This window comes from Pygocentrus nattereri, chromosome 19 (assembly GCF_015220715.1).
Source record: "Pygocentrus nattereri isolate fPygNat1 chromosome 19, fPygNat1.pri, whole genome shotgun sequence".
In the NCBI taxonomy this organism is placed as follows: domain Eukaryota; kingdom Metazoa; phylum Chordata; class Actinopteri; order Characiformes; family Serrasalmidae; genus Pygocentrus; species Pygocentrus nattereri.
In genome coordinates, this window is record NC_051229.1 from 30,646,501 (window position 1) to 30,668,632 (window position 22,132).

Genomic DNA, 22,132 nt, shown 5'->3' on the forward strand with positions numbered 1-22,132 from the left:
ATAATAAATGAAAGCAAAGCCACTAATTAGCACCATGGAAATATTATCAGGCTGGCTAGTAGCTTTCGTTTTTTTTGTTACTTTTTTAGCAACGTTAGCTTTAGCACGTTTCAGGCTTTTAGCTTGTAGCGTGTTTGCCCGTAATTCATGGGTCCTCTTCAGAAAGGCTTCTAGGACATGTGAGGCGAAATTAAGCAAACACATACGTTCGTTTTCGTGATTAACATCGTTTTTAAAGTGATTTTAATACTTTTAGGACTGTTCTTCCTTCGTCGCTTGTGATTTGTGGTTTCGCTTCAGGCGGATGAGACCAGCTCTGGTGATCGAATGGTGATATATGGTGATCAATGCTGATTAATAATCGTGTTTTTACTGCTGGGACAGGCTCGTCTGTGATTTTACATCATGGTCAATCGTGGGAAATGGCAGACAGTTCCTATAGCTGATATATATTTTCACCACGGCGTGCTGGACGAAATGACTATATACTGCCTTTGCACAAGAGCCTTCGTCAAGTAAGTATCTTCCACATATATATTTATATATTGCATGTTTTAGCTCAGGTTCTTATGGAAGCCCTTTTTTGCCATTGGAACAAATGTATAGCCATTTAGTGAGTTATAATAATGTAAAAATTTTCTGTAATTGTGGCTTAGAACCTCATAATTATGGCTTCCTTTCTCATTATTATGAGATTCAACGACTTAATTGCTCATTAGTATGACTTAACATCTCAATTTTGACTTCATATCTCATAATTAGGACTTAGAATCTCATAATTATGACTTACTTTCTCATAATTATAACTTTCCTCCTCATTATTGTGAGATTGGTCGACTTAATATCTCATTAGTATGACTTATCATCTCAATTTTGACTTAATATCTCATAATTAGGACTTAGAATCTCATAATTATGACTTACTTTCTCATAATTATAACTTTCTTCCTCATTATTGTGAGATTGGTCGACTTAATATCTCATTAGTGTGACTTAACATCTCGATCTTGACTTAATATCTCATAATTATGACTTACTTTCTCATAATTATAACCTCCTCATTATTGTGAGATTGAACCACTTAATATCTTATAAATATGAGTTAACATCTTTTATCATTTTGACTTAATATCTCATATTTATGGCTTAGAATCTCATAATTATGACTTAATTTCTCATCATTATAAATTTCTCATTATTATGAGACTGAATGACTTAATGTCTCATAATTATGAAATAAGAGAATTTTCAACATAGTAAGCAATTATTATGAGAAATTAAGTCATATTTATGAGAACATTTTCTCGTTATGAGACACTACAGTCATTATTATGACATACTAAGTCATTATGGGGTGCTAATTCATAATTATGGGATGCTGTCATAATTATAATATACAAGGTCATAGTTATTATATAGTAAGCCATTATTATGAGACACTAAGTCATTATTATGAGATACTAATGAATAATTAGGGGATGCTATGTCATAATTATGAGATATAAGGTCATAGATATTATGTAGTGTGTGGTTATTTTGAGATACTAAGTCTTAATTAAGGTAGGTTATAACTGTAAGATACCAGTTAATAATTATGGCAGTCGTTATGAGATGCTAAGTCATAATTATGGAAAACCTTCTCATTAATAAGACTTACAAAAATGACTATATACATTTTTCCAGTGTCAGAAACAAGTTTCTTATCATGTAGGTGTTTAGTAGTTACTCATTGTTGATGTGCTGTGTTCACATTGCTGCATCCATAATAAAACAGCAACCAACAAAATGCATTTTGCGCCAGTGATTGATGTTGACACGTAGACTACTGTGTGCATTGGATATCTTGAAATATGGCAATCATTGCTGTAGCTGCATATTTTAACCGCATGATTTATGATCATAATTCTAATAAATGCAGAGGAACTGTTTTTGCAAAATGCTCCAGTTTTAAGGATCGTCTCTTACTCAGCAGTGTTTTCTACTATTTCCTAGATTTGAGTTGTGTATTATTTTAATTAGTGTTCATTTTTTATGTTTTTTTTTTTGCAGTGATCGAGAGCTCTATCGATCTGACTTAAAATCTCTTCAGGCTCTGACTGACAGTGTATTGCAAGGTACGTTCGTCTTGAAATTGGGTTCGTGCTCTACAGTGTGGGTCAAAAGTCAGAGGACAGGTTTTATTTTATTTTTTATTTTATTATCGACTTTTATCTCTGGGGTCATCTCAGAAAACTTGTGTGTGCTGAGAAAATCCGCAACAAACACCACCTTCAGTGCTGCATCGTGGAGGCTTGTGGCAGCATAAAAAATAAAATAAAACGGTGTCCTGTGACTTTTGACTCACCCTGTGTATTATTTTACACTTATCTCACCTGTAAAAATCTGACCTTTGAGATGAGGCAGAAAAGGATTTCTGTGGAATCTTTCTTTTGGGAATCGCCGTTTTCAGCTGCTCAGATCAAATCCACAACATCCAGGCAACCCAGGCTTTTTTTTTGCTCCCTCTTTTCTTCACCAGACAATGTCGAAGATCTTGAAGATGAGGAGCCTAGCAACTCGGAGGACGAAGAGGATGTGGAGATGGATGAAGAGACCATCCTCATGGCCAGTATGGGTCTGCCAGTAGCGTTCGGCAGCTCTTCAGCTCAGAGGAAAGCAGTATGTGTTTATCTGTTGTTATGATGTGCTGGGAGCTGTGCGAGTGAGGAGAGCTTGGCTGCTCTTGATTAGAAGATGAGAACTATTCCTTTCTCTTTGTACTTTAGTACTATATTTTTAAAGCCTACAGGATTTTGAAAATCCTAACCGATGTGAATGTGAAATGCACTACACATGATATTTTTAACTGATGTTTCTGTTAGTTGATGTTATTCATTAAAGTGCTTAAATTAAGTGATACTTCTTTAATCCCACAAACGGGGAAATTCCACCTCCGCATTTAACCCATCCATGAAGTGAAACACCACATACACACTAGTGAATACACACACACTAGGGGGCAGTGAGCACACTTGCCCAGAGCAGTGGGCAGCCCTATCCATGGCACCCGGGGAGCAATTGGGGGTTAGGTCTTTTGCTCAAGGACACCTCAGTCATGGACTGTCAGTGCTGGGGATCGAACTGGCAACCTTCCGGTCACAGGGCCAGTTTCCCAACCTCCAGCCCATGACTGCCCCCATGCCTGCCTCCTTGCACTACACAGTGGCTGTGTTTACATGCAAAGATTTTTGCCAATCCGATTGAATACATTCCAATTGCAAATTAAGAAGGAGGTGTTTATTCTTACTCTGTTCAACTGATGAAAATCTTCGTTTCCATGCTCACTACAAAAAATCTGATCCAAAATAACACGCATGTGTGGAGAACCGCTTAGAGTAAACGTTACCATGACCACGAACATCACGTGTGTCCAGTCAGAGTGAGATGAGCAGCAGTGAGCAGTGCTTGTGTTTTTAATAGCTTCAAAAATATATCAAACTCAGAAAAATGTACGGATTATTAGGCTGCATGTAAACGTGCCTACTGTCAAAAACGAAGAAATGACAAAAATGGAGATTAAAGTTAGAGCTAAAGTTTTAGTAGTCCTCTGATGGGGAGGTGTGTTTTACACTGTGTCCACCCAACACGAAAGGATACTGAGTCGTAAATAATGAACATGTATATGCAATCAGGCGGCCCAACTGGATTGGGAGAAGATCAGACACATAAAGATTGGATTATAGACACCCCTCGCCACTGGATAAACTGGGAAGATCATCATTTTAGATCACCCTGATATTGGGAGACCTTTTGCGATTTCCGAGGAGAGCAAATCTTTTTCTTTTTTTACCCAGGGTTCTCCCCAATGTGGTCTCCCCAATTTCCAGTTCCACCCGCTAGTTAGGACTCCCCCAGTCACACGATGTTATGATGAAATTCCCCTTCGACCAGTAGCCAAGTTCAGGATGCCAACTCAGCAAGTCCAAAATTGAATAACATTTTGTTTGTCCTGTTCTCCAATAAGCACAAGTGGACTGGATACACTCCTCACAGAGGATCAAAGAAGGCCAATGCTGGTCATCAAGAGGCATTCTCTGAACAGGAGGACCCACAGCAGGACCCAGAGCTGGAGCCAGTTAAGAATGAGCAGCAGGAAGAGAAGGAAAAGGTTGTTCCGGTGGTTTTGGAGGACACCCCAGCTGACCCGGAATCTACCATCTCTGAGACGCCTTGGCTTAACTACTGGCAACTACATGGAGAAACCCTGCTGTGGGGGAGCTGGGTGGAGAAACACCCTGAATTCTCCAGTGGGACCCCTTTGGCTCCGTGGGACTGTGCTGAGTGGAAGGAGGCCTGGCAGGAGCATGCCAGCCAGGGCTATCTCTATTACTGGGAACAGTTTGATTACTGGGCTGCCCAAGGCTGGACAACAGATGAGTCTTATAGTGCTGCTGCTCATGATGATGGACAGTGTAGAGAAGATGAACTGGTAGAAGAAAAGAACAAGCCGTCCTCTAACTGGTCTGAAAACATGGCGGATCTAAACGCCGTTGATATAGCAGAACGTTTTGACAGTTTAAACTTGCTGACAGATGAAAATGGCAGTAATGACGGCCAGCAGGCCTTCGACTGTAATTGCGCGGATGAACCCTGTGATGGAGGTGACCAGAAAAGGCCGTCTTCATCCAGCAGCGTCTGCACTAAGGGTGAGTTCATTTCATGACTCATAGTTCGTTATTCATAGCTCTTGATTGGTAATCACCTTCGCATAGCCTTATTTTAAATAAACTGTTTCAAATGAACACATTTATAAAAACAGACAAAAGTATGGATAAAATTCCACCTTCAGAATGACCGCTACTACTGTTTTTAGCTTTGCAGCTTTTGCATTATTTTATTTATTGTAGATAGGTGCATTAAACCCTGCCAGAAAATAAAAGCCAGTTTGAGGCTTTTGTGTCAATTTGAGATTATTTTGTGGGGATTTATGGCCTAAAATGAGATTAACCTCTTGAACTCCTTGAGACCACCGGTGGTTCCAAAACACACTTTGTCGTATTCTTCATAACTTTCATATTTCATTAGCTACTTTTAGAAGGTGGGTGTCATCTGAGGCTGTAACTGTCTTGTTTCCAGTCAAATAGATGGTGATGTCATTTTAAACCCTTATAATAAAACAAACGGAGCTCACAATGTTTTTTTTTCTAAGAAAAAGTCGACCCATTTTCCCCCAAATCTGGGCTATAAACTATAAACAGATGTGTGATCATAAAACACGTGTCCTGTTAATCTGAGGGGAGGTTTTAGAAAACAATAAATAAAAATGTGCAGTTACTGAATGATTTACTTACAGTTTGGTCACGTAAATTCAGACAAACCAAAATATTAAGAGTACAGATTACATGACCCTTATTAGTCCCACAACGGGGAAGTTTCACCTCTGCATTTAACCCATTCATGAAGTGAAACGCCACATACAGTCTAGTGAGCACACACACACTAGGGGGCAGTGAGCACACTTGCCCGGAGCGGTGGGCAGCCCAATCCACAGCGCCCGGGGAGCAGTTGGGGGTTAGGTGTCTTGTGTGGAGGTGTGTGGAGTCAGTACAGCTTAGAACAGATCATTTCAGTGGATTATGGTTCAGTTATGCTCCCTGACTGAAGATACTGAGATGAACCCTTGAGGGGTACATGTTTATTGTTATTGTCCCTGTGGCGCCATCCAGTTCTGACTGCTAGCCTAGCCAAAGAGCTACGTGCTAACGTTACTCAATGCAATCACACTAAACTCAGCACCCCCCCCGCGACCCTGAGGGAGGATGGATGGATGGATGGATGGATATATATATATATATATATATATATATCTCCTCGAGGAAGCCCAGTATTATATGTAGTTAAATAGCAGCTCCTGGTTTGACCAATCAGTGCTCAGTAAATTGAGCTCATGATGTAATTGATGATATTAACGAGTCTCTGTGGCGGCTGTGAAGGTGTCCAGGAAAAATATGGACCCAAGAAATTCTTGTTACTTTTTATTGTTTTTCTGTTTATTTGAATTATGAATATGACTTTCTTCTAATGTACATTGTGATAAACTCACTGCTGAGGTAGATTGTTTAGAATTTGCTTAGATGCTTAAAACTTTTTCACAGTACTTTATGGCTAAAAGAGTTGCTACTGACTGGATGTGATGCAAATACAGCCCTTTTTTCAGGATGAGTAAACAGAAATCTGTTTGAAACAAATCGTAAAATAACAGAAAAGCATCATTAATGAAATTTAATGAAATGCTACAAATGAACAAATACATATGGCTTCTAATGGTTTGCGCTGGCTGTGCAGTGAAGTCTGTCTGGTGCTGCTTGTTTGAGGTCCTTTGATCTATCGTTGCCGCTCTTGACTCATTAAGATTAAGGTTAAGATTAAGTGACCCTTATTAGTCCCAGAACAGGGAAATTCCACCTCCGCATTTAACCCACCTGTGAAGTGAAACACCACATACACACTAATGAGCACGCGCACACTTGCCCTGAGCGGCGGGCAGACCTATCTGCAGCGCCTGGGAGCAGTTGAGGGTTAGGTGTCTTGCTCAAGGACACCTCAGTCATGTACTGTCAGCTCTGGAGATCGAACCGGCGACCTTCTGGTCACAGGGCCGGTTCCCTCTCGTGTCTCATAGCGAAAGGCATATCACAATAATGATAAATAATGCGATTTATCGTGCAGCCCTAGTTTTCAGGATGTATTGTTTTCTCCATTCATTCATTCATTTTTTTCCTCAGTCCAGTACATCAGCTCATAACGCCTCGTCATAAAGGTCTTATATTAGATTAGCCGTGCGCCAGTCATGTGTAACAACATATTTTCTGACATAGGTTTGATGGTCGGCCTGCGGCAGAACTCATGACTTAATTACCTGTGATGGAGACATGTCATTACGCTTTTTGCTGCATTTGCAGTATATAAACAGAAAGAGCTGCACTGTACATCACTCTGAACCAGGTTGTGTGTCCTGCCACCTTTGGAACGGCAGATTTGATTCCTGACAGCAAACAGCTTTCGTTCTAGCTCTTGTTGCATATTTTATGTACCTTATCAAAAGATGTCAGACCTGGAGTGAAAGAAGCATGTGCCATGGGCCCATGCAGTTTTAATGATTCCATTCCTGTCTGTGTGTGTTTGAGCAGGAGAATGAGAGAGGAAGATATAACAGGAGAACATGACAGTGAATTTGAGAATTGACACCAGCTCCCTCTCAGTTTGTGTGATGCTCTAAAGATAGCTGCTTTCTTTTTGGAGCCGCCTTCAGTGATTTTCTGCTTACAGAGGTGTTTAAAGGAGAATTTCACCTTTTTTTTTTCTTCAGAAATGCGGCATAATTCAATCGAGATGAAGTGGTTTGGTGTAATTTGGATAAAATATCAGCTTCTTTACAGTGGTGGTGATATGAACCAGGGTTTGTGATGTCTGCAATTATACGACAGTTAGTTCCGGCCGCGCGAGCTGATTGGTTGAGAGGCGTTCCAGCAATGCTGTTATTTCACTGTAACGTCACAGGTTTTTCACAAACACTGTATCACTGTATCACGTTGCTAAGCAACGGCTCTGACAGCTGTAGGAGACGCTCAAGACATTTAAACGTTTTTACTTCTTACCTTGTGCACAAACAGAAAACTACTTTTAATATCACGTTTGACCGACAGCCGATTTGGTCCGACTCTGAAGACGAGACGACACTAAATTCCCAAACTGTCGTCGCCACTGAGCAGCTTTTCAGTCGGCAGCTGTGACAGAAGAACAGCTGAACAACCTGGAATCAGCCAGAAATGAACCCAGTGCTTCACCAAGCTAAATGGGCTGTAAGATGCTTTCCAGACTGGCTGGAACAAAACAACATTAATACTGATCTGGCAAAAATTGACAAAACTGAGCTAAACCTGATATTGTGGCAGCTTTATGGCTCAATCTGATTTGGTCAGACTCTGAAGATCAGACACGTCTGGCAAATGGTGTTGGGTTCATTTCTGGCTGATTCCAGGTTGTTCAGCTGTTCTTCTGTCACAGCTGCCGACTGAAAAGCTGCTCAGTGGTGACGACAGTTTGGGAATTTAGTGTAGGGCGGAGCTTGTTACTCTGACGTAGCAACAAGCTGCCCGTTAAGGAGCTATAATTAGGAGGAAGGATCTGAACATTAAAACATATTAAACGCCGCGTTCACGGCCAGTTTATTCATTTCTTACTGTATTTATTTAACTGTTGTATTAAAGCAATAGAGACACTCAAGGTTGTGTGTTATCACTATCTATGACGACCAAACTCCCTCTGTGTTCTATTGCTTAAATACAGCCCTTTAATTTACAGACAAAAACAGACAGTGTCTTCTGAGATTTTGTATGTAATGTTGATTATGATGTAATAGTGGTTTAATATGTTTCAGAGGGCAATAAGCAAGCAAGCTCTAGTTCTGTGACCAATAAAAATGGCCAGCCTGTGAGGAGTGGTTCCAACAAGAAGGACGAAAGTGACGACGACGAGCCGCCAGATAGAAAGCAAGCAAAAATAAAGAGAAGGTAAAGTGTTTCACACCCATAAGCATTTATATTATAACCCATGTTTTATAATAGATTTCAATAACCCCAGATAGCAAGGGGTCAGCAGAACTGGCAGCCACCCCTGGGTTTTTTCTTAGTGTTGTCAGGACAGCCCACTATTGGTTAAGCAGAATATTAGAAAAAATTCCACTATTTATCACTCATTTTCAACCCACAGTACAATTTACTTATTTTTTTCTCTTTTTTATTGTTTTGTAAATTAGTTTAGCAGGTTATACAGCTGTAACCAGTCTAGCACAATATCAGCAACAATTTTCAACAAAACATTTTAGTCCTAGCTAATATTTTTGGTCCCTCTTTAAGTGTCTCTAATAACTATGTAATTATTCTGTAATTACAGAATAACATGTAACAACACTGTAACTACCGATGATTTTGTCACTGTTACCGATTTCAGAAGTGCAGCCTATGTTATTACACATGTATGTCAACTTCAGTTTTGCCTTGTGTAATTACACAAGAGTATCTTCTATACAGGAACTTTCCTGCAGGGCAGTGTTGAAGTTACACTAACATAAGTGCACAGTCCCTGTATAGTTATTATGTAGGTAACGTGTAATAATAGTGGTAATAGGTATCGCTTTTGGGTAATACGACACAATTTCACATTAAATTGGACGTTTGCTGTTCTGTCGCATTACAGACTGGTTTAAAGCTGAAACCGGTTACAGTCTCACAGCACTAACAACATAAATGCTGGCTAAATGTCAGGAAAGCTGGCAGATACCGTGCTAATAATATCTTAATGTAAGTTATTACATACTTCCTTTTACTGCTGGAAAAAATAATAACTGCTGATTACAAATGTAATTACATTTGTTATTACCCTTGTGTAATTCATGAGCGAGAATAGGCTGTTACAACCTTTAAGTTGCACGTGTGTAATTACATGAGGCAAAACTAAAGTTGATACACATATTTACATAACATCTGTAATTTATCTGTTACAGGTATGAAATCATTAGTATGTTGTTCATGTGTAACTACACAGTTATTACAGACACTTAATGTAATGTGGTACCTTTTTTCCCAGTTGTTTTTAATATTGTCTTGGTTTATTTCCCAACATACAAGGCTGTGTGCATTTAAAATTTGGGGAAGATGGGAAGAGTTTAGAACATGGTATATACACCTGTTCAGGTGTTTAACACAAATAGCTAATCAGCCAATCATATGGCCACTAGGCATGTAGAGGTGGTCAAGACAACTTGCTGAAGTGCAGACCGAGCATCAGAACGGGGAAGAAAGGGGATTTAAGGGGCTTTGAACGTGGCGTGGTTGTTGGTGCCAGACGGGCTGGTCTGAGTATTTCAGAAACTGCTGATCTGCTGGGATTTTCACGCACAACCATCTCTAGGGTTTACAGAGAACGATCCGAAAAAGAGGAAATATCCAGTGAGCGGTCAGTTGTGTGGACGAAAATGCCTTGTTGATGTGGGAGGTCAGAGGAGAACGGGCAGACTGGTTCCAGATGATAGAAAGAAAAATCTCTGAGGAACGTTTCCAACACCTTGTTGAAAGCGTGTCACAAAGAATTAAGACAGTTCTGAAGGCAAAAGGGGGTCCAACCTTTTAGTAGCAAGGTGTTCCTAATAAAGTGGCAGGTCAGTGTATGTATGCAGGACAATATTTTGAGTGGTCAGCAGTGGCGTAGATGGCACTGTATGCCTGAGTGAAAGTTTTAGAACTGTGCACATGATCTCAGTAGTTCCTGCTAGTTTTAGCCGTGTTATCCCTTGAAGCTTGTCTCTCTGCCCCCGTGAGAAGGACCTCACTTAGATGCTGCTGTGCTTGTGGTGTTTAGCTGTACTTAATGCTTCATGTTTAAGAAATATTTGAAAATGCCAACTAACACTGCTAATAGTGAATATGAGCAATGAAGTGGGATCATACTAACTGGTTCCCTCCGTTTAAGCAATGTTAGCATTTTACTGGGTGAACTGCAGGATGTTTGGCTGTTTGCCTGTTTCCACAATCATGAGTTGGATGTTGAGGAACTCACCTACCTGGTGAAAAGCCAGGAGAGCCTTTGCATTATAAGCCTATTACACTGTGAGACATTAGCACTTTTTGACATCATTTGAAAATACCTGTTGCCCTTTTCATTGTTTTAAATGACCCAAAACGACTTGGAAAAAAGTTTGGTTCCATTGACTTACATTAAAAATAAAGTGTGTTATTTTTTTCTCCTGTAAAGTTCCCATTCTGGAGATACGAGGTTTTCTTCCGACAACAGCGATGTGCTTGAATATGGTAGTTAACGTTTTTAATAGTGAAAATAGAAAGGTGATTGTTTAGAGTTATGTACACTGTCTCACCAGCATATGCGCGTTTTCACCCTAGTTTTAGACATAATAGCGTTTTATTCATGAAATGTGCTTCAAATCTAACTATCTGTTCCCACAGTCATGAGCTGGATTTTGAGGAGCTCGCTCAGGTACCTTCTGAGGAGGCGTGGGAAACTCTGGGCCTCAAACGCAGCCCACAGCTCAAGTAAGACCCCTGTGCATACACACATTTATCTTCAGAGCCTGGCAGTCTTGCAAAGTCCCTTTGAAGGTAGCGTGTGTGTGTGTGTGTGTGCGCGTGCTGTTGCAGGTTCACAAGCGTTCTGAAGTTCCGGGAGGCTCCAGGGCAGCGTGAGGGCAGTCAGAGTGGAGCAAGGTGGAGACCAACAGGACGGAAAGCCACCTGCAAGATCAACAAACACATCTTCTTCACCGAGGATGGACAGACTGCTGTACCAAAGATCAGTCAAACTCTGCAGAAGGTGAGACTTCCCCCTTTTCAACAGTTATTTGATAAGTGATTATGATTAAGTTAATGTTTAGTGTGGAAAGAATGATACGTAATAGTTTAATTGTGCCATTAAAGTTAAGACCAAACGTATTTTTGATTTAAGATGGTAATCAACAAGTTACACCTTAACTGTGTATCCTGTTTAATGGTAGAGCAAACGTGAGAGTTTTTGAGGTAGAAATAACACAATTAAGAGGTTCAGTGCAGAAGAAATGATCCATTTTCACTAAGCAGTTTTGAAAAAATTATAAATCCAGGTAAACTTATTGATGAATATTGATATTTACAGCAGTGTTTACATTGAAGAGCAGTATAGGACATTTTCTGTTGAAGTAAGGCTAAAACTCCTTAAGGCTTTTTTGCACAGCTGTCTTTTTAAACTGTCTTTTACATCAGAGCTCATGGCTGCTCATACTTTGTTCTGAGCCGAGTCCTGCTCACTGCTGCTCAACTCATTCTGACTGGACCCATGTGATGCACGTTGTTATGGTAACGTCTACATGTAAACAGATATTTTCCATCAGACTGTTGAGTAGAGGGATCATATGAACACCTCAGTCTTAATTTACAATTACAGTGTTTTCAATGTGTGGCAAAAAATGTTGCATGTAAAGACCGTCAATGATGTTTACAGTTACAATGTGTACACTTTTGGGGGGATTTGGAGACCCCTGGTGTAAATGTGTAAGTGCAGGCGCGTGAGTGAGTGAGTGAGTGAATCATCTAATATTGTCAACTTCATAAGCATAACTAATTTTGCATCTGAGAACATCAAGCTGAATCTTTTTTGAGCTGGTGTGCGATGTTTAAGCAATAGAACACAGAGGGAGTGTGTTCTCGTGAAATAACACTATAACATCACGGCTGTGATGATCTACGGCCACCAAATCACAGCCGTGATGTTATAGTGACAACACACTCCTCGAGTGTCTCTATTGCTTTAATACAACAGTTAAATAAATACAGTAAGAAATGAATAAACTGGCCGTGAACGCGGCGTTTAATATGTTTTAATGTTCAGTTCCTTCCTCCTAATTATAGCTCCTTAACGAGCAGCTTGTTGCTACGTCAGAGTAACGAGCTCCGCCCACTCGCTGCTCAGCCGGCAGTTCGTTCTCCAGCTCCTTACACTAAATTCCCAAACTGTCGTCACCACTGAGCAGCTTTTAGTTTTTATTGGGTCAGTTTTATGGCTCAGTCTGATCTGGTCCGACTCTGAAGATCAGACACGTCTGGCGAATGGTGTTGGGTTCATTTCTGGCTGATTCCAGGTTGTTCAGCTGTTCTTCTGTCACAGCTGCCGACTAAAAAGCTGCTCAGTGGTGACGACAGTTTGGGAATTTAGTGTCGTCTCATCTTCAGAGTCGGACCAAATCGGCAGTCAGTCAAATGTGATCTTAACAGTGTCCGTTTTCTGTTTGTGACAAAGTAAGAAGTGAAAACATTCACATGGCTTGAGTGTCTCCTACAGCTATCAGAGTCCTTGCTTAGCAACAGCATCTTAGCGAGTGATACGGTGTTTATGAAAAAAGCTGTGATGTTATGGTGAAATATCAGCACAGTTAGAACACACAAAGATGTGTGACAGTGGTCAGAAAAGCTCCCGCGAAATCCGACCCAATATCTTCAGCTGTTAAATTATAATTTTTTTTTTTTTAATCTATCGCAGTTTGTTCAGTGACACTCATGTGTACCCTCCTGTGAGCCTCCAGGGGTTCCCTCTGTGGGCCTGTCAGTTAAGTGTACGGTGTTTACAGGAGGCAGGCTGTGCCTCTTGTGGGTATATGGGGGAGTAGTGCTACTTAGGAACCAAGGAAAGCACTCTGGATGTTGCACAGACATAGAAATGACTAGGGATGGTCATTTCAGAAATTCTACTTGAATCTTTAACCAATATTGAAAAATAACTTTTCCTCGATATAGTGATAAGAAAGGTTGCACCAGTATATAATACACCAGTCTCACACACCCACTACAGCCCTGGTGGTGTTTTCTACTGCAAGTAAAGCAACACTACTCTGCTGTCACCAGGAGAGGGCGCACTTCTGAGTTTTTCAACATGTGACGACAAGTGAAATGAGTCTTTAGCAATGGCTGAAACGTGGCGATTTACATTCCTTGTTTGAGTGGAGTGACCGGCGATCTGCTGTCCTGTGACCAAGTGTAAGTGATGAGATAAGTGGCCTAACTATACTGCCCTGCAGTGAACTTACGTCTTTATTAACATCCTAACAAGCTTTAGCAGCGTTAAAGCAAGTCTGCTCCTCACAACTAAAGCTCTGTTACAGCACTCAGTCATATTTTAGTATTAGTGCATTACCAAGCAACGAAAATGAAAGAAAGAAGTGCTTTCATGCAAGTTACAGCCCTGATTTAAACGACAGTAAACCAAGAAAGCTGTGAGGCTTTGGAAAGCGGGAGAACACTATCTTTCCAGGCTAGCTGTTTTTAGCAGCTGGCTAACTTGAAGCAGTGCTCTAAAAACATCCTTAGTTTTCACCTGAGAGCATGTTGAGCTGCCCAGTGATTTGTTTGCACCAAAGGTGAAGTTTGTCCTAGCTTTCACCCTCCAGCTTGGTAGCACTGTGTTTACACTGTATGGACAAAAGTATTGGGACACACCTCTTAATCATTGAATTCAGGTGTTTCACTCGGTCCCATTGCCACAGGTGTATAAGATCAAGCACCAAGCCATGCAGCCTGCTTTTAAAAACATTTCTTTTTCAATCTTTATTTTTTTTATTATTTTTACCCAATTTTCTCAATTTCAATTTAATAACCTACAATTCCACCCACTAGGTAGGACTTCCCCGATCAAACGATGCTGCAAACCCTAGGAGGGCAAAGGCAAATGCAGGCTTCCTCCAAGGCCTCTGAAGTACCGCCGCATCTTTTTTTGAAATTTCGCTCACGCTAGGACTGCCGACCGTGTACGGCTGTAGCATCACCAGGGATCGAACTCACTGAATTTGAGTGTGGTGCTGTAATAAGATGCAACAAGTCAGTTTGTGAAATTTCTTCGCTCCTATATATTCAACAATCAGCTGTGAGTGGTATTAATGAAAAGTGGAAGCATTTAGGAACCACAGCAACTCAGCCATGAAATGTTGGCTCATGTGGAGTTACGGAGTGGGGTCATCAAGTGTTGAGGGACATAGCGCATAAAAGTCACCAACGCTCTGCTGACTCAACAATCGCAGAGTTACAAACCTCCTCTGGCATCAATGTCAGCACAAAAACTGAGTGCTGGGAGCTACATGGCAGGGTTTCCAAGGCTGCTTGCAAGCCTTACATCACCAAGTGTCAGGTGGAGTGGTGTAAAGTGTCGTGTCCGAGTCTGGGTTTGGCGAATGCCAGGAGAATGTTACCTGTCTGTCTGCACTGTGCCAACTGTAAAGTTTGGTAGAGGAGGGATGATGCTATGGGGTTGGTTTCAGGGATTGGCCAAGCCCCTTTTGTTCCAGTGATGGGAAATCTTCATGATTTAACAGATCAAGACATTTTGGAAAACTGTATGCTTCCAACTTTGTGGGAACAGTTTGGGGTAGGCCCTTTTCTGTTCCCGCAAGACCGAGACCCAGTGCACAAAAAAAGGTCCATGGCTGGGTGAGTTTAGTGTGGAAGAACTTGACTGACCCACACAGAGCCCTGACCTCAACATCATCAAACATCTTTGGGATGATCTAGAACAGAGAGTGTAAGCCAGGCCCTCTCATCCAACATCAGTATCTGACCTTAAAAATCCTTTTCTGGTTAAATGGGCAAAAATTCCCACAGACAGACTCCAAAATTTTGTAGAAAGCTTCCCAGAACAGTGGAAGCTGTTATAGTTGCAAAGGGGAAAAACTCCATATGAATACCTATGCATTCAGAATGGCATGTCATAAAAGCTCCCGAATGTGTAATAGGTGTCCAAATACTTTTGTCCATATAATGTATGAGGACATGTCTCCTATTTTTTATTTTTTTTTTTTACCAAATTATATCCCCAATTTAGTCGTCTCCAATTCCACCCCCAAAACTCCCACAATCACATGATGCTATCGATGCTAAGAAGGGGAAGGCAGTACAGGCTTCTTCTGAGACCTGTGAAGCACAAGCTTGGAGGAAAGCGCCAACTGCCAGATTTGTTATGTCAGATGACTGTGCTGACTAGTATCGTGTTGAGTGGTGGGGGAGAAGGGGGGCCATCCGACCCATCCAGAGAGAGTGAGGCCAATTGTGTCTCTCTAGGACTCCCGGCCATAGATGGCTGTAGCATCACCAGGGATCGAACTTGTGATCTCCTGATGATCAAGCCAACACTTAGACGGTTGTATGACTCTGGAGCCCCCCCATCCCTCCTAATTATTGAGTTCAGGTGTTTCAGCCACACCCATTGCCAACAGTATGTACTAAAGGCCTCATTGGCTTCAAATGTAGCATGATTATAGGATGCGACCTTTGCTGCAGGTCAGCTCTTCAAATTTCTGTTCTACTAGATCTGCCCTAGACAACTGTAAGTGCTATTATTGCGGAATAGTAGCATCTATGAACAACAGCAGCTCAGCCACAATGCAGTAGACCACACAAAATCATAGTGTGGTTGCGTCACTCACTGCATCCCTCCGTAGTTGATACTTTTTCCTCTTACATATTTCTTTATTCGTGTATTCTGCTTTCCAGGTACAGAGTTTTTTGCAGAGGATCCAAACTGAGAATGACTCTGAGAAAGAAGCAGCATCAGTGTTGGGCAGCACAACTTTACAGGCCAGAGTAAGTACAGTGGATGGACAAGGCACTCTACGTCCGCAGGAGAATGAGGAGGAATGCAGGGAGCCTCAGCCTGATTCAGGATCTATGGAGAGCGAAGAGCCACAGCCTTTAACTCAGCCAGAACCAGAACCTGAAACACTGGCAGCACCGGACTCAGATCCATTGCAGGATAGCGATTCTGACCCCAGGGGGGAACTCCAGCCTCTAGACATTCCAGACTACCTCCTCCCTGACGCTCCAAAGGACAAACAGGGAGGTCAGTGTGGATTGTGTTTATACTGGAGCTTTTCTCAGTGTTTTTTAATATAAATGATTTTGCACACACACCACATGTTGAAGACTAACTTGGGGTGCTTGTGGGTATTCAAATAGTTTTAAATTTGTCTGAAAATCCATTTTGTAATGATAGGCAGTGAATATTTTATGAATCTGAAGCAGTGTTTGTTCAGTAGATACAGAGGCGTCCACCAAAAAGAAGAAAAAGAAGAAGGCTAAAAGATGGAGGCGAGAAGTGGACGTGCCCCCTGAGATCGCAGCAGAGCCGGAACTGGCCAAGTACTGGGCACAGCGTTACCGCCTCTTCTCCCGCTTCGATGAGGGCATCAAACTGGACCACGGTCAGTTCTACTGGACATCTTACAAGTTGATTCAGATATTCTGAACTACACCAAAATAATTCTGTCACAACGTAGTGAGCTTGAAATATCTTGACACACTGAATTATTCCCTCAAGAACCGTAATTGAATTAATCTTAGAAATCTGTGCCACTTCATTAAATATACCTACCTTATAACTATATTGTCCATTTTATCAGCTCCACTTACTGTATAGCTGCACTTTGTAGTTCTAGTTAGAGACTGTAGTCCATCTGTTTCTCTGATACTCCTTTAGCCCTCTTTCCTGTTCTGCAGTGGTCAGGACCCCCATGGACCCTCTCATAGCAGGTACTATTTGGGCGGTGTGTTAGTGTGTGTTGCGCTGGTACAAGTGGATCAGACACAGCAGTTCTGCTGGAGCTTTTAAACACCTCAGTGTTGCTGCTGGGCTGAGAATAGTCCACCAACTAAAAATATCCAGCCAACAGAGTCCTGTGGGCAGCGTCCTGTGACCACTGATGAAGGACTAGAGGATGACCAACACAAACTGTGCAGCAGCAGATGAGCTATCGTCTCTGACTTTACATCTACAAGGTGGACTGACAAGGTGGGAGTGTCTAATAGAGTGGACAGTGAGTGGATGCAGTGTTTAAAAACTCCATCAGCAGTACTGTGTCTGATCTACTCGTACCAGCACAACACTCACTAACACACAGTGTTAGTGTTACTGCAGTGCTGAGAATGATCCACCACCTAAATAGTACCTGCTCTGTAAGGGTCCATGGAGGTTCTGACCACTGAAGAACAGGGTAAAGGGGTCTAGTAAAGTATCAGAGAAACAGATGGACTACAGTCTGTAACTGTAGAACTACAAAGTGTTTTCATAACAATCTACATCGTTATTTATTTTATACATATCTCAGTGGTAAATATTATATATCTCCATGTATTAGCAGCAATTGACAAATTCTACATCATTTTCTCCTTACGAAAGACACTTGGCTAACATATTAACCCTGATTGGCTGACACACTTAGGAATTTGTGCAGGTTTTTAAATGTAAGCTGTTTTGAGTCACCCAACCTATTATTTTAGAATTTATTTTACAACCTATTCCCACCTCCCTGGGCTGATTTTGCTTCAGGTTCTGTATAAACGTGTCATTTTCTAAGCCGCTTCTCCGTCAGGGTCGCGGGGGGGATGCTGGAGCCTATCCCAGCGGTCATCGGGCGGAAGGCAGGATACACCCTGGACAGGTCGCCAGTCCATTGCAGGGCAGACAGACAGACACAGACAGTCACTCACACCTAGGGGCAATGTAACATGTCCAATTGGCACACTGTGCTTCCTTAAATTCAAACAAACTGCAGAAGCTTGAAAAGGTTTTGATGTAGATAGCAAAGAAGATGCTTGTAAATAAGGCGAATAATATGAATTTCCACAATGTTGAATTCTTGTGCAGGCATCACCTTCTTGAAAATGGTTTTATTATTACGCACTTAACCTCTTCAGCTCCTTGAGATCACCGGTGGTCCCAAAACACACTTCGTCATATTCTTCATAACTTTCATATTCCATAAGCTCAATTCAGAAGCTGGGCGTCATATGAGGCTGTAACTCTTCTCTCCAGTCTAATAGACGGTGACGTCATTTAAAACCCTTATAATAAAAGAAGCTGAACTCTGTTTGTTTTTCTACTGAAAGTCGACCCGTTTTTCCCCAAATCTGGGCTATAAACTATAAACTTTATTTTTATAAAATAATACAAAGAACATCTAAGAGTTTTGGCTTTCAGCAGTAAATTGTAAGCATATAGCAACATGTGTGTGACCATGACACGTTTTCTGTTCATTTGAGGGGGGCTTTTACAAAAAATGAATGAGTAAATCACTAAAATAAAAATTTACATTTATTTCATGTAGTTACTGAGTAATTTGCCTCATGAGTTGGTCATGTAGATTCAGACGGAAAAACCAGAACATACCCTGGAGGATAAGAGGTTAAAGATGCACAGTCAGCTTTACTGTATCAAGGCTGAGTCAGAGAACTGGAACTTCCCTTTCTTTCTGCTTTCCTCGGTTTTGCCTGTTCTGCTGCTCCTGGCCTCTAAATGTATCGCAAGAGCTCACGTTGCAAAATGAATGAAGGTTTATGGAAATGAGATTTCATTTCTGTCCATTTACAGCCCAAATATACTGCCATATGTGCTGAGTGGAACTAGAGCTACTTTGGCGGAGCAACTGGTGAAGCGGAACATTATGGAAAAATTTTAAATCGTCAGTAGACTAGGAAAAAAGAGCCAAACCTGTTGGCCTAACCGAAGTGGAACCAGAGCAGAGAGCGGAACTGAGTGGCAGCCACAGTGGAGGTGTGAGCGCGTGTGTGACAGAGAGGTGGGGTATGTGTGACCAAAACCAAGCTGTGGGTGTCTGTGTGGGTGGAAGGGGGGAGATTAGGGGGCATGTATTTAACTCTTTGTGGGGACTAAATCTACCTAGGCTGACAGAAAATCTGAACGTTTTGACAGCTGGTTCTTCTGCTGTTTAATTTGATTACATTTTTTTTTTTTTTTTTGGCTTGGTTTCATTTGTAAAAAGGTTAAAGGGTCAGATGTATCACTGTTTATAGCCACATACAGAGGTACAAACTGTAGCTGAAGGCGTGTGGTCTGAGCTACAGGAGGCTGATGACCTGCCGGTGTCTACAGGGGGAAATACTGACGTTGGACCAGAATAATACCCTTCGAGGGAGAGGGAGGGAGAGGGAGAGCGAGGGAGAGGGAGAGAGAGAGAGAGAGAGAGAGAGAGAGAGAGAGAGAGATAGATGCATGCGTAAAGGGAGGCAGGATAAGGGAGAGAGGGATGGAGAGTGATGGGGTAGAGAGAGAGAGAGAGAGAGAGAGAGAGAGAGAGACTGAGAGAGAAGCATGCGTAAAGGGAGGCAGGATAAGGGAGAGAGGGATGGAGAGTGATGGGGTAGAGAGAGAGAGAGAGACAGAGAGAGAGAAGCATGCGTAAAGGGAGGCAGGATAAGGGAGAGAGGGATGGAGAGTGATGGGGTAGAGAGAGAGAGAGACTGAGAGAGAAGCATGCGTAAAGGGAGGCAGGATAAGGGAGAGAGGGATAGAGAGTGATGGGATAGAGAGAGAGAGAGAGAGACTGAGAGAGAAGCATGCGTAAAGGGAGGCAGGATAAGGGAGAGGGATGGAGAGTGATGGGGTAGAGAGAGAGAGAGAGAGACTGAGAGAGAAGCATGCGTAAAGGGAGGCAGGATAAGGGAGAGAGGGATGGAGAGTGATGGGGTAGAGAGGGGTAGAGAGAGAGAGAGAGACAGAGAGAGAGAGAGACTGAGAGAGAAGCATGCGTAAAGGGAGGCAGGATAAGGGAGAGAGGGATAGAGAGTGATGGGATAGAGAGAGAGAGAGAGAGAGAGAGAGACTGAGAGAGAAGCATGCGTAAAGGGAGGCAGGATAAGGGAGAGAGGGATGGAGAGTGATGGGGTAGAGAGAGAGAGAGAGAGACTGAGAGAGAAGCATGCGTAAAGGGAGGCAGGATAAGGGAGAGAGGGATGGAGAGTGATGGGGTAGAGAGAGAGAGAGAGAGAGAGACTGAGAGAGAAGCATGCGTAAAGGGAGGCAGGATAAGGGAGAGGGATGGAGAGTGATGGGGTAGAGAGAGAGAGAGAGACTGAGAGAGAAGCATGCGTAAAGGGAGGCAGGATAAGGGAGAGAGGGATGGAGAGTGATGGGGTAGAGAGAGAGAGAGAGACTGAGAGAGAAGCATGCGTAAAGGGAGGCAGGATAAGGGAGAGAGGGATGGAGAGTGATGGGGTAGAGAGGGAGAGAGAGAGAGAAATGCATGCGTAAAAGGAGGGAGGGATGTAGAGTGATGGAGTAGAGAGAGAGAGAAGCATGCGTAAAGGGAGGGAGGGATGGAGAGTGATGGAGTAGAGAGAGAGAGAGAGATGCATGCGTAAAGGGAGGGAGGGATGGAGAGTGATTGGGTATAGAGGCTGAAAGGCAGAGAAAGAAGTAGAGGTAAAAATGTGGAGAAAGAAAGAAAGAGAAACAGGTGGTGGAAAGGTTGGAGAGTTGGGAAGGAGGGAAAAGAGGGAGAAAGGGGGAGAGGTAGAGAGGTGAAGAAAGCGAGGGAGAGAGGTGAAGAGAGAAAGATGGGGAAAGGCTGAGAGATGTAGAAAGAGAAGGGGAGAGTAGAGGAGAGAGAAAGAAGGGGGGAAGCTGAGGAGAGAAAGAAGGAGAGATAGAGGAAGGGAGAGAGAGAGAGAAATGGACAAGGGCAGATGAAGTGAAAACAGGGGAGGCAGAGAGAGATGTCGAGGTAGAAGGAGAGAGAAAGAGTCTCTAAGGCAGAGAGAGAAGTATAGAGTAAAATGTAGGCGGTGGAGGGCTAGAGGGAGGAAGAGAGACTCAGAGAGGAAGGAGGAAAAAATGAGAAAGGAGGAAGTGGTGAAGAGAGAAAGAGAGAGAGAGGGAGGGGTAGAGAGAGATAATGGAGAGAGGGATGGAGAGTGAGGTAGAGAGAGGCGGAAAGGCAGAGAGAGAAGGATAGATAGGTAAAAGGTAGAGAAACAACTGGTGGTAAGGTAGAGTTGGAGAGATGGGCAGCGAGACAGATGAAAAGGATGGAGATGCAGGTGGAGTGAAAGGGAGAGATGGGGAGAGTGCGAAAAAGAAGTGGCAGAAAGGTGGAGAGAGAGACAGGAGGGCGAAAGAGAGCAAGAAACGAGGGAATGGTGAAAGAGAGGGGGAGAGGCTCAGAGAGTGGGAGAAAGATAAGGATGGAATGGTGGAGAGCGGATGGAGGTGTGGAAGGTAGGTAGAGAGATTGAGGCAGAGGGGGAAGAGTAAGGAATGAAGAGCTGGAGGAAGGCGAGAGAGATGGAGGGATAGAGGTGAAAGGGGGGAAGGCTGAGGAAAATGTAGAAATTGAAAGGGAGAGAAAGATGAAGGGGAGAGAGAAAGAAGTGGAGAGAAGTCAAGGAGAGGAAGAGGAGGAGAGCTTAAGAGAGGGAGAGAGTGATCGAGGCTAGAGGGAGAGGTGGAGGAAGAGAAAGGGGGGAAAGGCTGAGGAGTGAAAGAAAGATAAAGGGAGAAAGAGAAATGGGGAAGGCCAGATGAACTGAAGAGAGGGGAGGCAGAGAGAGATGTAGAGGTAGGAGGGAGAAAGAGTCTCTAAGGCAGAGCGAGAAGGATAGAGAGAGTAAAATGTTGGTGGTGGAAGGCTAGAGGGAGGAAGAGAGACAGAGAGGAAGGAGAAAATGGGAAAGGAGGGAACGATGGAGAGAAAGAGAGGAACAGGGTGGGAGAGACACACACACACAGAAAAGGCTGCAGCTTTCAGTCAGCCCTTGAGAGCTTCACTCCTGCT

At 42.6% G+C, this 22,132-nt stretch overlaps 1 protein-coding gene across 3 annotated transcripts in view; it reads left to right on the forward strand.

Annotated features, from left to right (window-relative positions):
• The first annotated feature begins 135 nt into the window (after positions 1 to 135).
• tgs1 (trimethylguanosine synthase 1) overlaps positions 136 to 22,132 on the forward strand; it is a 38,835-nt gene continuing 16,838 nt past the window's right edge. Inside the window, exons 1-10 of one of the 3 annotated variants that reach the window (XM_017705988.2) lie at positions 139 to 179; positions 385 to 515; positions 2,050 to 2,114; positions 2,519 to 2,658; positions 4,004 to 4,685; positions 8,420 to 8,552; positions 11,001 to 11,087; positions 11,193 to 11,364; positions 16,059 to 16,404; positions 16,598 to 16,765. In XM_017705988.2, coding sequence (XP_017561477.2) covers positions 406 to 515; positions 2,050 to 2,114; positions 2,519 to 2,658; positions 4,004 to 4,685; positions 8,420 to 8,552; positions 11,001 to 11,087; positions 11,193 to 11,364; positions 16,059 to 16,404; positions 16,598 to 16,765 — 1,903 coding nt within the window. In that variant the 5' untranslated portion in view covers positions 139 to 179; positions 385 to 405. Of the gene's footprint in view, positions 516 to 2,049; positions 2,115 to 2,518; positions 2,659 to 4,003; positions 4,686 to 8,419; positions 8,553 to 11,000; positions 11,088 to 11,192; positions 11,365 to 16,058; positions 16,405 to 16,597; positions 16,766 to 22,132 lie in introns of all 3 variants that reach the window. The other 2 variants (XM_017705987.2, XM_017705990.2) reach the window with 2 other exon arrangements.